General features: G+C 31.7%; 1 protein-coding gene across 2 annotated transcripts; it reads right to left on the bottom strand.

Moving 5' to 3' along the window:
• Positions 1 to 8886: 8886 nt before the first annotated feature.
• LOC101256278 (protein SOSEKI 2) lies at positions 8887 to 11846 on the bottom strand. Of its 2 annotated transcripts, none has more exons than XM_004237368.5 (5): positions 11518 to 11846; positions 11356 to 11425; positions 10295 to 10407; positions 9503 to 10223; positions 8887 to 9247 (listed from the first exon to the last, which is right to left on the bottom strand). In XM_004237368.5, exons 1-5 carry the CDS (start codon positions 11723 to 11725, stop codon positions 9127 to 9129), a joined length of 1233 nt encoding a protein of 410 aa, XP_004237416.3. In that variant the 5' UTR covers positions 11726 to 11846; the 3' UTR covers positions 8887 to 9126. The 2 variants fall into 2 exon arrangements, with proteins under 2 accessions (XP_004237416.3, XP_010319750.2); XM_010321448.4 differs by having other exon boundaries at positions 9219 to 9314; positions 11518 to 11780.
• Positions 11847 to 12276: the final 430 nt, after the last annotated feature.

The raw sequence follows: 12276 nt of genomic DNA, 5'->3' as shown, positions 1-12276 counted from the left end.
GACTTTAAACATTGTTCTGCATGTCCCTACTATTAGGAAGAATTTAGTTTCTGCTGCACTACTCGTTAAGAACGGGTTTAAGTGTGTCCTAGTTAGTGATAAAGTTGTAATATGTAAGAATGAAATGTTTATAGGAAAGGGCTACCTCAATGAGGGTCTTTTCAAACTAAATGTAATGGTTATTGACAGTATTAATAAAAATTCTGCTTCTGTTTACTTATTGGAGTTAAATGATTTATGGCATGCCCGTTTGGGACATGTAAATTACAAAGCCTTGCGAAAATTGGTTAATCTAGAAGTATTGCCTGATTTTAAATGCGATAAGTCGAAATGTGAAATTTGTGTGGAAAGTAAGTTTGTTAAACATCCTTACAAGTCTGTTGAAAGAAATTCTAAAACTTTAGACTTAATTCGCACAGATATATGCGATATGAAGTCAACACCATCTCGTGGTGGGAAAAAGTACTTTATAACTTTTATTGATGACTGCACTCGATTTTGTTATGTATATTTGCTTAATAGTAAGGATGAAGCAATTGATGCATTTAAGCAATACAAAAATGAAGTGGAAAACCAATTGAATCTAAAGATAAAAATGATTCGGAGTGATAGGGGTGAAGAATATGGATCTCCTTTTGCAGAGATATGTTTGGAATATGGTATTATTCATCAAACTACTGCACCTTATACACCACAGTCAAATGATTTGGCAGAACGGAAGAACAGAACATTAAAGGAAATGATGAATGCCTTAATGATCAATTCTGGTTCACCGCGAAATCTTTGGGGGGAAGCCATCCTTACAGCTAATAAAATACTCAATAGAGTACCCCATCGAAAAGCACAATCAATTCCATATGAGTTGTGGAAAGGAAGAAAACCCAACTTGAAATATTTCAAAGTGTGGGGGTGTTTAGCCAAGGTAGAGGTTCCTTTACCTAAGAGGATTAAAATTGGACCCAAAACAATAGATTGTGTCTTTATTGGGTATGCTGTGAATAGTAAAGCATGTTGATTTTTGGTTCACAAATCTGATAATCCTGAGATTCATGTTAATACGATAATTGAATCAGATAATGCAGAGTTTTTTGAAAAAATTTATCCGTATAACTGAAAGTGAGTCAACAAGTGAAAGACCTAAACGACCACGAGAAGAATCAATGGAAAATATTCTAACTAGTAAGGAACCTAGGCGAAGTACTCGACAACGAAAATTTGTTTCTTTCGGACCAGATTTTGTAGCACTATTGCTTGAAAATGAGCCTCAAACATTTAAAGCAGCTATGTCTTCGTCAGAGTCAACTTATTGGAAAGAAGCAGTCAATAGTGAGATTGAATCGATTTTAAGCAATCACACTTGGGAATTGACTGATCTTCCTCCAGGAAATAAACCTTTAGGATCAAAATGGATCTTTAAAAGGAAAATGAAACCTGATGGGACTATTGACAAATATAAGGCTAGACTGGTAGTCAAAGGGTACAGACAAAAGGAAGGTTTGGACTACTTTGATACATATTCTCCAGTAACAAGGATAACATCAATTAGGATGTTAATAGCACTAGCAGCAGTGCATGATCTTAAAATCCACCAAATGGATGTAAAGACAACCTTCTTAAATGGAGAGTTAGAGGAAGAAATTTACATGGAACAACCTGAAGGGTTTATAGTTCATGGTAAAGAAAAGAAAGTGTGCAAACTTGTGAAGTCACTTTATGGACTCAAACAAGCACCCAAACAATGGCATGCTAAATTTGATCAAATAATGTTGGCAAATGGATTCAAGATTAACGAATGTGATAAATGTGTTTACATTAAAAACGTTATGAATCATGAAGTCATTGTTTGTTTGTATGTTGATGACATGTTAATAATGAGTAAAGAAATTGACGATATAAATGCTACTAAGCGCATGTTGTCGAGCAAGTTCGATATGAAAGACTTAGGAGTTGCTGATTTGATCTTAGGGGTCAGGATTATCAAAACTCCCCAGGGACTAGCATTATCTCAATCTCATTATATTGAAAAAGTATTGGATAAGTTCAATTACTTGAATTTCAATGTAGTCAAAACTCCAATTGATTTAAGTTGTACATTTAAAAGGAATGAAGGTCAAAGTGACTCTCAATTGGAATATGCCAGAGTGTTGGGAAGTTTGATGTATATTATGAATTGCACGCGACCAGATATAGCATGTGCTATTATTAAACTGAGTCGGTACACTAGTAATCCGAATCAAACTCACTGGATGGCTATGAAACGTGTGTTGGGTTATCTAAAATGGACACAACATTATGTTTTGCATTATAATAAATATCTTGCTGTGATTGAAGGATATAGTGATGCAAATTGGATCACCGGGTCAAATGATGTAAAATCCACGAGTGGTTATGTATTCATACTTGGTGGAGGAGCTGTCTCTTGGAAATCTTCCAAACAGACATGTATTGCTCGCTCCACAATGGAATCTGAATTCATTGCTTTGGATAAGGCTGGTGAAGAAGCGGAATGGCTCCGAAATTTCCTAGAGGATATTTCATTCTGGCCCAAACCTGTTGGACCAATTTGCATACATTGCGATAGTCAAGCAGCAATAGATAGGGCAGGGAGCGTTATGTACAATGGGAAGTCTCGTCATATACGACGTAGACATAACACCATAAGACAACTGCTCTCTAGTGGAATTATCACAATTGACTATGTAAAGTCAAGCGATAATGTGTCAGATCCACTAACGAAAGGCCTAGTGAGAGAGGCAGTTGAAAGATCATCTAAGGGAATGGGTTTACGGCTTAGGACAAGTCAGCATGACGGTAACTCTATCTAGCAGACTGGAGATCCCAAGAGCTAGATTCAAGGATAAAAACAAAGTTGTGGCTGACGGTTCGACATTGTCAATTAACTCAATCCATTCTCATGATGAAGACAATGTTCAGGAAAAGGTTAAAACTTTAAGGCTTGTTAATGAGGTAATAAAGCTTAAAGTTTTTAATGATTTGCTAAGTTTGGTAGATTTGACCAAATAGTGTATCTACGAGATGACATGGTTAGAAATCATCTATGTGAGTGTGAAGTGGAAGCCGCTTCAAAGAGAATTTTATGTCAAAAGCCTGTTCTCTATACACTCATGAAACCAAGATGTGTTCATGGCTGAAACGAACACAACCGTAAGAATCATAAACAGTAAAGGGTTAATTGTGTGACATATGGTTGTCTAGGTATACACCAAAGTTCGACGGTTCAAAGATATCACATCTACCGATTGACCGAGTATATCCGACATATGTTCACTACGGAAAGTCCAAGGGGAAACCTACTTATCCAGATGCAATTAATCCTTGCTTGTAAAGTACACAATTGTCCATGCATTCCTATGTTATAACTATTCCCCATCAATGTGGGGGATTGTTGGGTATGTAGCAAGAATTGATGGGAAATAGAGGGAAGGAGAGGAATTTGAAAAGTTTAGAACTTGAAAGGTTGGGAACTTGAAAATTCCTTTCATGCTTTATTGAAAAAGGCAATAGTCCCTCATCGGTAATGGAAATGAAAATAGGAGAGTTTAAATAAATAAACACAACTATTAATTGTTAAAAGGGTTGGAAGAGGGACCCCCTCGCGCCGTCGTCATCGCTCGCTTCGGCTTTGGCTTTGGCTTTGGCAAATGATCGATCGAGAGATAATTTTTTGGACAAAATTTATTTTAATTATTTATTAATTAATTTAAATGGCCAAAAATTATTTTCAATAAATCAGTTGATAACAGAATTTAACCGAAATGTTTTCAACTTTTTAGTTAACCCGACCCGACTCGGATCCGCGCGAGTGACCCGTTTTAAATTCCGTTATATTCAAAATTTCCCGCCATGACTGTTCTGAAAGGTTGCAACTTTTAGGAACAGTCAATACCATTTGAAAGTTTGCAACCTTTCATTAATGGTCGTGTCAATTCTGAAAGGGTAGCAACCTTTCAGAATATATTATTCTTGCCTATAAATACCATTCAGTATTCAGAATATTTCCTAACGAATTTTCTGATCTTCCTTCTTCTTAAAAAACATATATTTCTTCGTGTACTTTCCAGCTGTGGATTGATTCGCTGACAGTAGAGTTTTTGGTATCTACACTCTATTGATTAAGATCATTTTACCCTGGGAGGTTATATTCCAAATCAAACCTCGGATACTAGAGGGGAATAATTTCCTTAAGGGGACACTGTGAATTCAGTGGACTTGATTTTCTTCCTAAAAAGAGAAATAAAAGAGTATTCAACATTCTGGTAAGTTTTACAGATTAAATTATTTTTTACAAATAAATTTCTGTTCATCTTATTTACTGGATCTAAAAATCTCAGTTACTTCATGTTTCTGAATGATTTATTACAACCAGTAATTTCATAACACAGATTGGCAACAAGAGATTGCTAAGAAATTCTATAGCTAATTCTATATTTTTTTTGTAGGGTATATTATACGTTGTATTTATTTGACTAATTCTTATATTGTTTATATTTTGATTTCTCTTAAAATATTGATTTCACAACTTCTGTTAAGACATTTTGAATCGTGGATTTCAAAAACTATTTACAATAATTATAAAATCAATGAAATACATCTCAAGAATAATACGACCTACAAGATCTCATTGAAGTTATTTCAACACGATTACAAATCAATTGTACTCATAAAAGTCTAGAGATTTGATATACAATGGAAGATAATTCTACTCTAATGGAGATTCGGAATGAAATAGGAATGTGATTGTTTATAAAATTAAAACGAAGTAAATCTGATTTTGAGTTGTATTCATTATGAATAATGACTATAAAGCAAAATGTTTTACGGTGATAAAAGTAGCTTTATGACCATGTTGCTGTGATACTGGTTAGCTTCTCCTATATTTTTTGTTAATTGATATAATTACGTGATATTAGTGAAGAATAAATCATAATTACGTGATGATTTATGAAATTTACCCCTAATTTCAATGTATACCATCTCAAAGGTTCCTACCTTTGGGAGTTTTTGCAAACTATTTGCAAAAAAGTAAGATTTCTCAATCCACAAACGTCTTTTAAAAGCTAAACAATGAATAGGTTGCAATTATACAAGTTATCACGACTAAGAAATATTGGATTAATTTATTTTATAGATTTAATTTTGCAGTCTTATTACAAATTTATGTCATTTTATAAGAGATTTTGAATATTTTGTTTTCTTGTATTTAGTTAACGGAATATAGTCATATTTGCCTAATACTTTTAGAAAGGGTTACATTTATCCTTAGCACATATTTATTCTTAGTCAGTTAAGTTCAGTTAAGTTCAGTGACGTAATCAGAAGTTTCATGAAGGGTGTCCAAAATTTGCATAGTAAAAACAATAATTTGACGATGGGCGCACTAAAATTTTGAAATCGAACTATATAACATTAATAATTAATTTTTTCAATGAAAAAATATACTAAATTTTTTAAAATCAAACCACATAAGATTTAACTTGAATTTTCATGTTTATTTAATAGGAAGTGAACAAAAAAGAAAAAGAGCAAGAGAAAATTTAGTTTACGATGAAATCACTTTTATACTTCGAGATTTCACCAATCTTTGGCGACTTAACAACAAGATATGAAAAATAAAGAGTAAAATCAAATGAATTTTTATAAAAAAGAAATTCTATATAGAGCCCTTTTCAGTTTTAGTAGCGGTACAGAAAAAAAATTAGAATTTCCTAATTAAATTTAAATTAAATAATTACTTTTAAATTTTATTTAAAATTTTATTGAAAAAAATGACTTAAAAAAATATAAATATGAGTTTTGAATTGTTAGGAAAAAAACATATTTATTAACTGCAATTAGGTTTCTAATTAAGATTTTTAATAGATAGTAGTTATTTTGAATTATTCAAAACGGGGATTCAAACATGTGGGTGCGCGCATCTTGCAATGCGTTGATCCAAGATACCGTTGGGCTAGGAGACTTTAGTGTGTTTAAGGGTGTTCAAAATATGTTATTTAATCATTTAAGATGTAATTTTACTTATATATGCGATGTAATTTTCTGACAAACGTTATCCAATTGGACTGGGTATAGTGTACCTCCGCCCCTGGTTAAGTCACCACTTTTATTATTCTATGTAGGTGTGTGCATTCGATTTTCCGATTCAGTTTAAAACTATTCGGTTTGGATTTTCGATTTTTGATTTTTGATTTTGAAGAAGTGTAACTCAATCCAAACCAAAATAAATTTGGTTTGGTTTGGTTTTTCTCTTTTTGGTTTGGATTTTTTCGGTTTGGTTAATCAGTTATGTCAATAATTAGAGACATAACAAAGTTATTTGCAATTTTTAAAAAATTATATATATAATATTAAATTTCTTAAGTATGCTTTTTAATATAAATCACAAATAAAATGTAAAACATAATACTTAAAAATATATCAGTTATAGATGTCCAAACATAAGAAAATAAACTAAGTCAATAATGGAAATAACTAAAAAGGGACAAAAGTGATGAACTCCAACTTAATTCTATATATATATATTTGGTTTTTTTATTTTTATTTTTCTGAATTCGAAATCTAACCAAAAAAACAAACAAAATAAATTATAAATCCAAAACCAAACCAAGAATCCAAAAAATCAATCCAAATTAAAATTCGATTTTATTTGGTTTGATTTTTTGATTTAATCTAAATAGTACACACCCCTAATTTTATGTGGCGCTTACATGAATATATTTTTAATATAATTAAAATTTTACCTTCTATTTAATTTTTGTATATTAATGTATAAATTTAAGGAATCTCATAGTGTAATACAATAATTACATTCTGTTCCGACAAATTTAGTATTTACTAGTTACTCCTGAACAAACAACAGCAGTTATGGATTTGATTGAGGGGCGCTGGGAAGAATGGATCGAGAAGATGCCCTTGAAGATCACTTACCCAGCTCTGGAAGGACATGAGTGGAGAATTGTCACCGGATTTGATCCAAAAAACACAGGGCGGTAATCCCTTAAAATTGTTGTGGCGTGATACATTAATATGTTGTGATAAATGGTAAATGATACATAGTAACTTAAAATTGTTAATATTAAAAGGGGGAAAACGGAACATTTAAATTTGTTATCTAAATCAGCTTAAATTACGGTAACAGTTCATTAATAAGCATTAATTCAGCACGTAATTGGATAACAATTTCAAATTTTAAAAATTCAAGATTATATCATCTAGTTTGAAGACATTTTTATGAACATCCAGTTATTAAACTTATTGACTGATACATGATAAAAATTTTCACAAAAATCGTGATACATAGAAAATCATATGATACACATCAAATTTATGTATCAATGCATCGTCTAAACACTATAACACACTGAGTCGATATGTATCGGCAAGCACACTTGATGGCGCAGTTATTAAACTTATTGACTGAAACATGATAACAATTTTCAAAAGCTCTTGATATATAGAAAATCATATGATACACATCTAATTCATGTATCAATGCATCGACTAACACATTATAACACACTGAGTACTTATGTATTAAACTTATTGTCTGATACATGATAACAATTTTCAAAAATTCATGATACATATGGGATTCCTTTACTAAAAATTTTACTAATTTCAACAACAATGGTTGCTGCTTCTTTTCTCTTTTGTCAACCTTTCATTTAGATGATTCGCCAAAATCTTTGTTTGAATCCTTCCAAACATTCATAGGATCACGCAAAGACTTTTTTCTATTTTCTTTCCAATTTTCATCGTACGAATCATAAATCCTTCTATTAGTAAAAGGATCCATTAATATGATGTAATAGAACAATGAACAAAAAAAACGGATGATGGAGTAAGAAGAAAAAGAAGACCTAGAGACGGCTGGTGTAATATAGCAATGAACAAGAAGAAAATAAGAACAGATGATGGATTAAGAAGAAGAAGAACTATAGACGGATGATGGAGTAAGAAGAAGAAGAACCAGAGAACAATGGTCCAATTTTCATGAATTTCAAATTTTTTGAATTTTGAAATTCGAAATTTCATATTAAATGTTGTGAAACGTTTTTAATTAAAATTAATAATTCAAAATTCAAAAAGTGATTCAGAAGATTGAGTGTTTTAGTGGAGAAAAAATAGGCATGATATTGGGGAAGTGTGTGTTATAGGAGAGAGAAGGTTATGTATCTCTAAACTTCTACTAAAATTAAAAAAAAATTATATAATATTAAAAAAAGAAAAAAAAATTAGAGAATACTAAACTTATAGTTTTGTATTTAACTTATTTTTCCTTATATTTTTTACTCAACTTGAAAATTCATTAAACCCAACTCTAAAACCATAATCTCGTATCACTTTATCCATCAAAACATATATAGAAAGAAAATGATAGACTATGGGTATAATATTTATTAACGTAGTATCATTTTAACCTTAAAAGTTTAAATAAAATACATGTTTTTCATTTAAATATGTACTTGAAGAAATGGAGGTAAGGGATAATGAAGTGGAGCCAAATCCGAAATGGATGAAATAACTGAAATTTGCTTACTAATGGTGAGAGATATGTCACACAGAGCAAGCTAGTATTACCTTAAGTACAAGATAGTTTTTCTCTTTGGTTCAACTGTAGAGGTAATTAACATGATTTTTTCGGTAAGACAAGTTGTTTGTTTTTTTTTGTAAAACAACAAAATAAAATTGCCTCTAATAAATAAAACTTTGGTTGTGCAAACATCGGTTGTGATACAAGTGGGATTGCACCATTTTTAATCAGAAATTTCAGGTTCAAGCCTCAGGTATCGAGAAAATCATGTTAGGATCCTTCAATGCACAGTCCGAATTTATCTCGAACTCCACCGCAAACTGAACATCCGAATGTAAAAAAAAAACTTGAGGTTGTTAGATTTTGAGAGCAAGTGATGAATATCAAATCCTACATTTTGACCTTACTTCCTTAGTTATCCTGAATAATTCTGATGAGTTTTAGTAACCCTACCAGAAGAAGTGTTTGAAGAGTTACAAAATACAACCTAAGCATAAAACAGTACTTTTATAACTAAGTTCCAACTAAAAGCCCCAAAGAAAAGCTTTTGGTGATCTGAAAGAGCAGAAAAAAGGTCACTTTTTGGAGTGTTTAGAAGAAAACTTTTTCCTTGGGATGCATTTTCCTTTTACAGCCTTCAATTCCTCCTTTTCTTCTTCTTCTGTTGCTACTTCTCTTAGCCCTGCCTTTGAGCTCCTACATATTAAATCACACCCAAATATTAAAGCCTGTCTATTCTTCAACTTAGACACAGCTTTTTCACCTAAAATAAGAAAAAGTTTTTTGAGACAAACGAACTTTTACCAAAGTAGTAACAAGTTTCTAAAACTATTTTAGTAAAATGAATGACCTTACATTCACAAAATAGTCCTTGCATAGTCACGGGACTTTTGATCTTTTCCTTTCCATTTTAAATTATTAATTAACAAACCAAACCTCAGTTTAACTGACCTCTCTTCGTTATAGGAAGAAGATTTCTTCAATTGTGAATCCAGTTGAGCTGTTCTCTCCTCCGTCGTCATTGATTCGACAATGCTCCCACTGAAATACTCTTTCTCCTCCGATTGCAAATTCCCAAATCGTGGATTCTCCGACATGTATTTTATCTCTTCCACCTCATTCATCGCCACCTTGCACAATACTCCTTTATGAAAACTAGCACAGCTACTACTGCTCTTCCTCGCCCCCGCCACCGTGCACGGCGGTTGCTGCTTCGCAATGTGCGGCGGACTCTTCCCCCCTCTGAACGACACAGATCCGCCACAGGAGATGAGTTGGAAGAGGACCGAGTTACGACTCAGTAATGACTCGGTAACCACCGGGTCACCGTCTTCGAACCTTTTGGAAGTGTTGATGACCTCAGTGGTGCTATGAATTGGTTTGTCTGAGAGCGAAGAGGAAGTTGTTGAAGGAGGAGATAACGAGTTTGTGTGAGTTAACTCCGTAGAATTATTCTTCCGATTTAACTCATCACTACAAATCACACCTCTTGAGCAACTGAAATTGGGTGTGCTTGAGAATTTCTCTTCAAATAATTCTTCATCCAAGTAATTGTCGCTGTTCTCAACAATTTCTGGCGGCTCATCTGAATGTCGTTTTGGGACTTCAGATTTGCGTCTTGACTCTTGGCCGTTTCTCATCAACTGTGATGTATGAATTTGTTGAAATTTTTCTGAAATAAAAAATTTAGAAAATGTCAAAAACATCAACTCATTTTCAAACTAAAAGAAATTTTAATCCTACCTGTGGAACCTTCAATAATTTCAGATCCTTTAAGAACATACTCAGCTCCTTCAGAAGGGCAGATGAAATCATTTTCAGCCAAGTCATTCCACACATATCCATTCTTGTAGCTCCTACAAGAATTAGTACCATATTATCTACCGTAGTGCTCCCATAAAATTTCCAACCAAAGGAACAAACAAATTAATATTACTACCAGTGAAGTGTTTAAAGATATTGTTTGATTACATTAAAAATATTTTTGGTTAGTTATTAAATATTAAACATAAGGAGCCATTTGGTCATGAAAATAATATCTGTCTCATTTTATAATTTAATTTATCATCAATATTTCAAACTTGTGGCACCCTATCTATTCCATTTCACTGGCCTGCACAAACCCCCTACCCTTCAGACATGAAATTTCAAAAAGAAATAAAAATATTTAAAACTAATGGTTTAAAATGAGTGATTAATATTTGTGGTTCTAAATAATTTTGAGTGATAAATGAGTATTTTAAAATTTAATTGTTACTTATTATTATATAAATGTGTTAATTTTTCAGGCTAACAAATAAGATAAAAGTAAGTCATGCGGACTGAATTGAGACCCAAAAAAAGTAGTTGTTATTATCCAAAATAGTTTCCCACTTTATTTCAAAATTAGTGTTTGGTTAATAGATTTTCAAATTCAATTTGGGGTTTCATTCCAAACTTTAGAGAGAAAAAAAATGCTTCAAAGCCTGATTTTCAACTACATCTTCATTAATTCCAAAAAAGAAGTCTTCTTTCTCCTTGGTAAGAAGTACAAACACCCATCTTCAACTACATAAAAAATTCAAATAAAAGAAAGAAAATTTGAAATCTATGACCAAATCCAACACCTACACTTACTTCGATAAGTTTTTCAAGTCACTTATTTTCAATTAATACAAACACAACTTGTAACTTGTAATAAATTAAATTAAAATTGATACTCAATCATGTCACTTCGCCTTGTAAATTTCAGCCTACGTAAAGTATTGGTTCAATACTAAAATGTTAAAAATGAAGAAAAAAAACATGGACATCTACACACATACCTTTTACAAGACCAAGAATATAGTGAAGGCATGCCTCTGCCTCTCAACACAGTAAGTCTATCAATAACATCTGTTCCCAAAACAAAAAACAAAAAAAAATGCACTTCCACATTAATTTCAATTTATATCACAAAACAAAAAAGAAAAGTGAAAAATTTACACCTTTTAATCTAAGATGTTGATGAGCAAGATGAGTAACTTCAATATAATGAGGGTGTTCAAGTTGTCCATTTCTTGATAAATAATAGACAACTTGAACTTTTTTAAAACTTGCTCTCATTAATACTACTCTGTTGCTCTGTGATTTCCCTCTTTCTGGACTATTTTCTCTGCATATTCTTCTTCCATCACCAATAACCTCCATATTCATTCTCTCTCTCTCTTTTCTATTTGAGTTGTGATGTTGTAAAAGCACCTACTTATATGGAGAGACAAAAGAAGTTAATCAGACATATAAAAGCAATGAAAAAATTTATTCACTCTATTTTCTACTGTCATTACTATCATTTTTAGTCTATATGAATATTTATTATTTATTTTTAAAATATAAATTTTATATATTTTCTTTTATTTTGTATCAACTTAAATTAATTCATGTAAATTGAAGTTTTATATTATTATTAATAGATCTTAGTTCAGAGGGAGAGAATTTATGGGTTCATTAGTCATCATCACCTTTTTAATTCTCCTGCCTTTTTGACTTTTCACCCTGCTCTTCTTTTAAAATTGGGCAAACCTCCGGTCAATTCAGTGCCCTAGAATTAGGGGGTACATACTACATAGGTCGTTCGGTTTGTTTTTTTAAAAAAAAAATTTATAAACCTATTATGTTGGTTTCTCAAATATAAAAATTAAATTAAATCATATAAATAATATTTTTTATTTATAAATAAAATAAATTTTTGTTTTATATATATGTGT

The sequence above is a fragment of the Solanum lycopersicum genome, chromosome 4 (genome assembly GCF_036512215.1).
Source record: "Solanum lycopersicum chromosome 4, SLM_r2.1".
Taxonomy (NCBI): Eukaryota; Viridiplantae; Streptophyta; class Magnoliopsida; order Solanales; family Solanaceae; genus Solanum; species Solanum lycopersicum.
The sequence above is the reverse complement of the archived record's forward strand: the minus strand, read 5'-3'. Positions and strand labels throughout refer to the sequence as shown.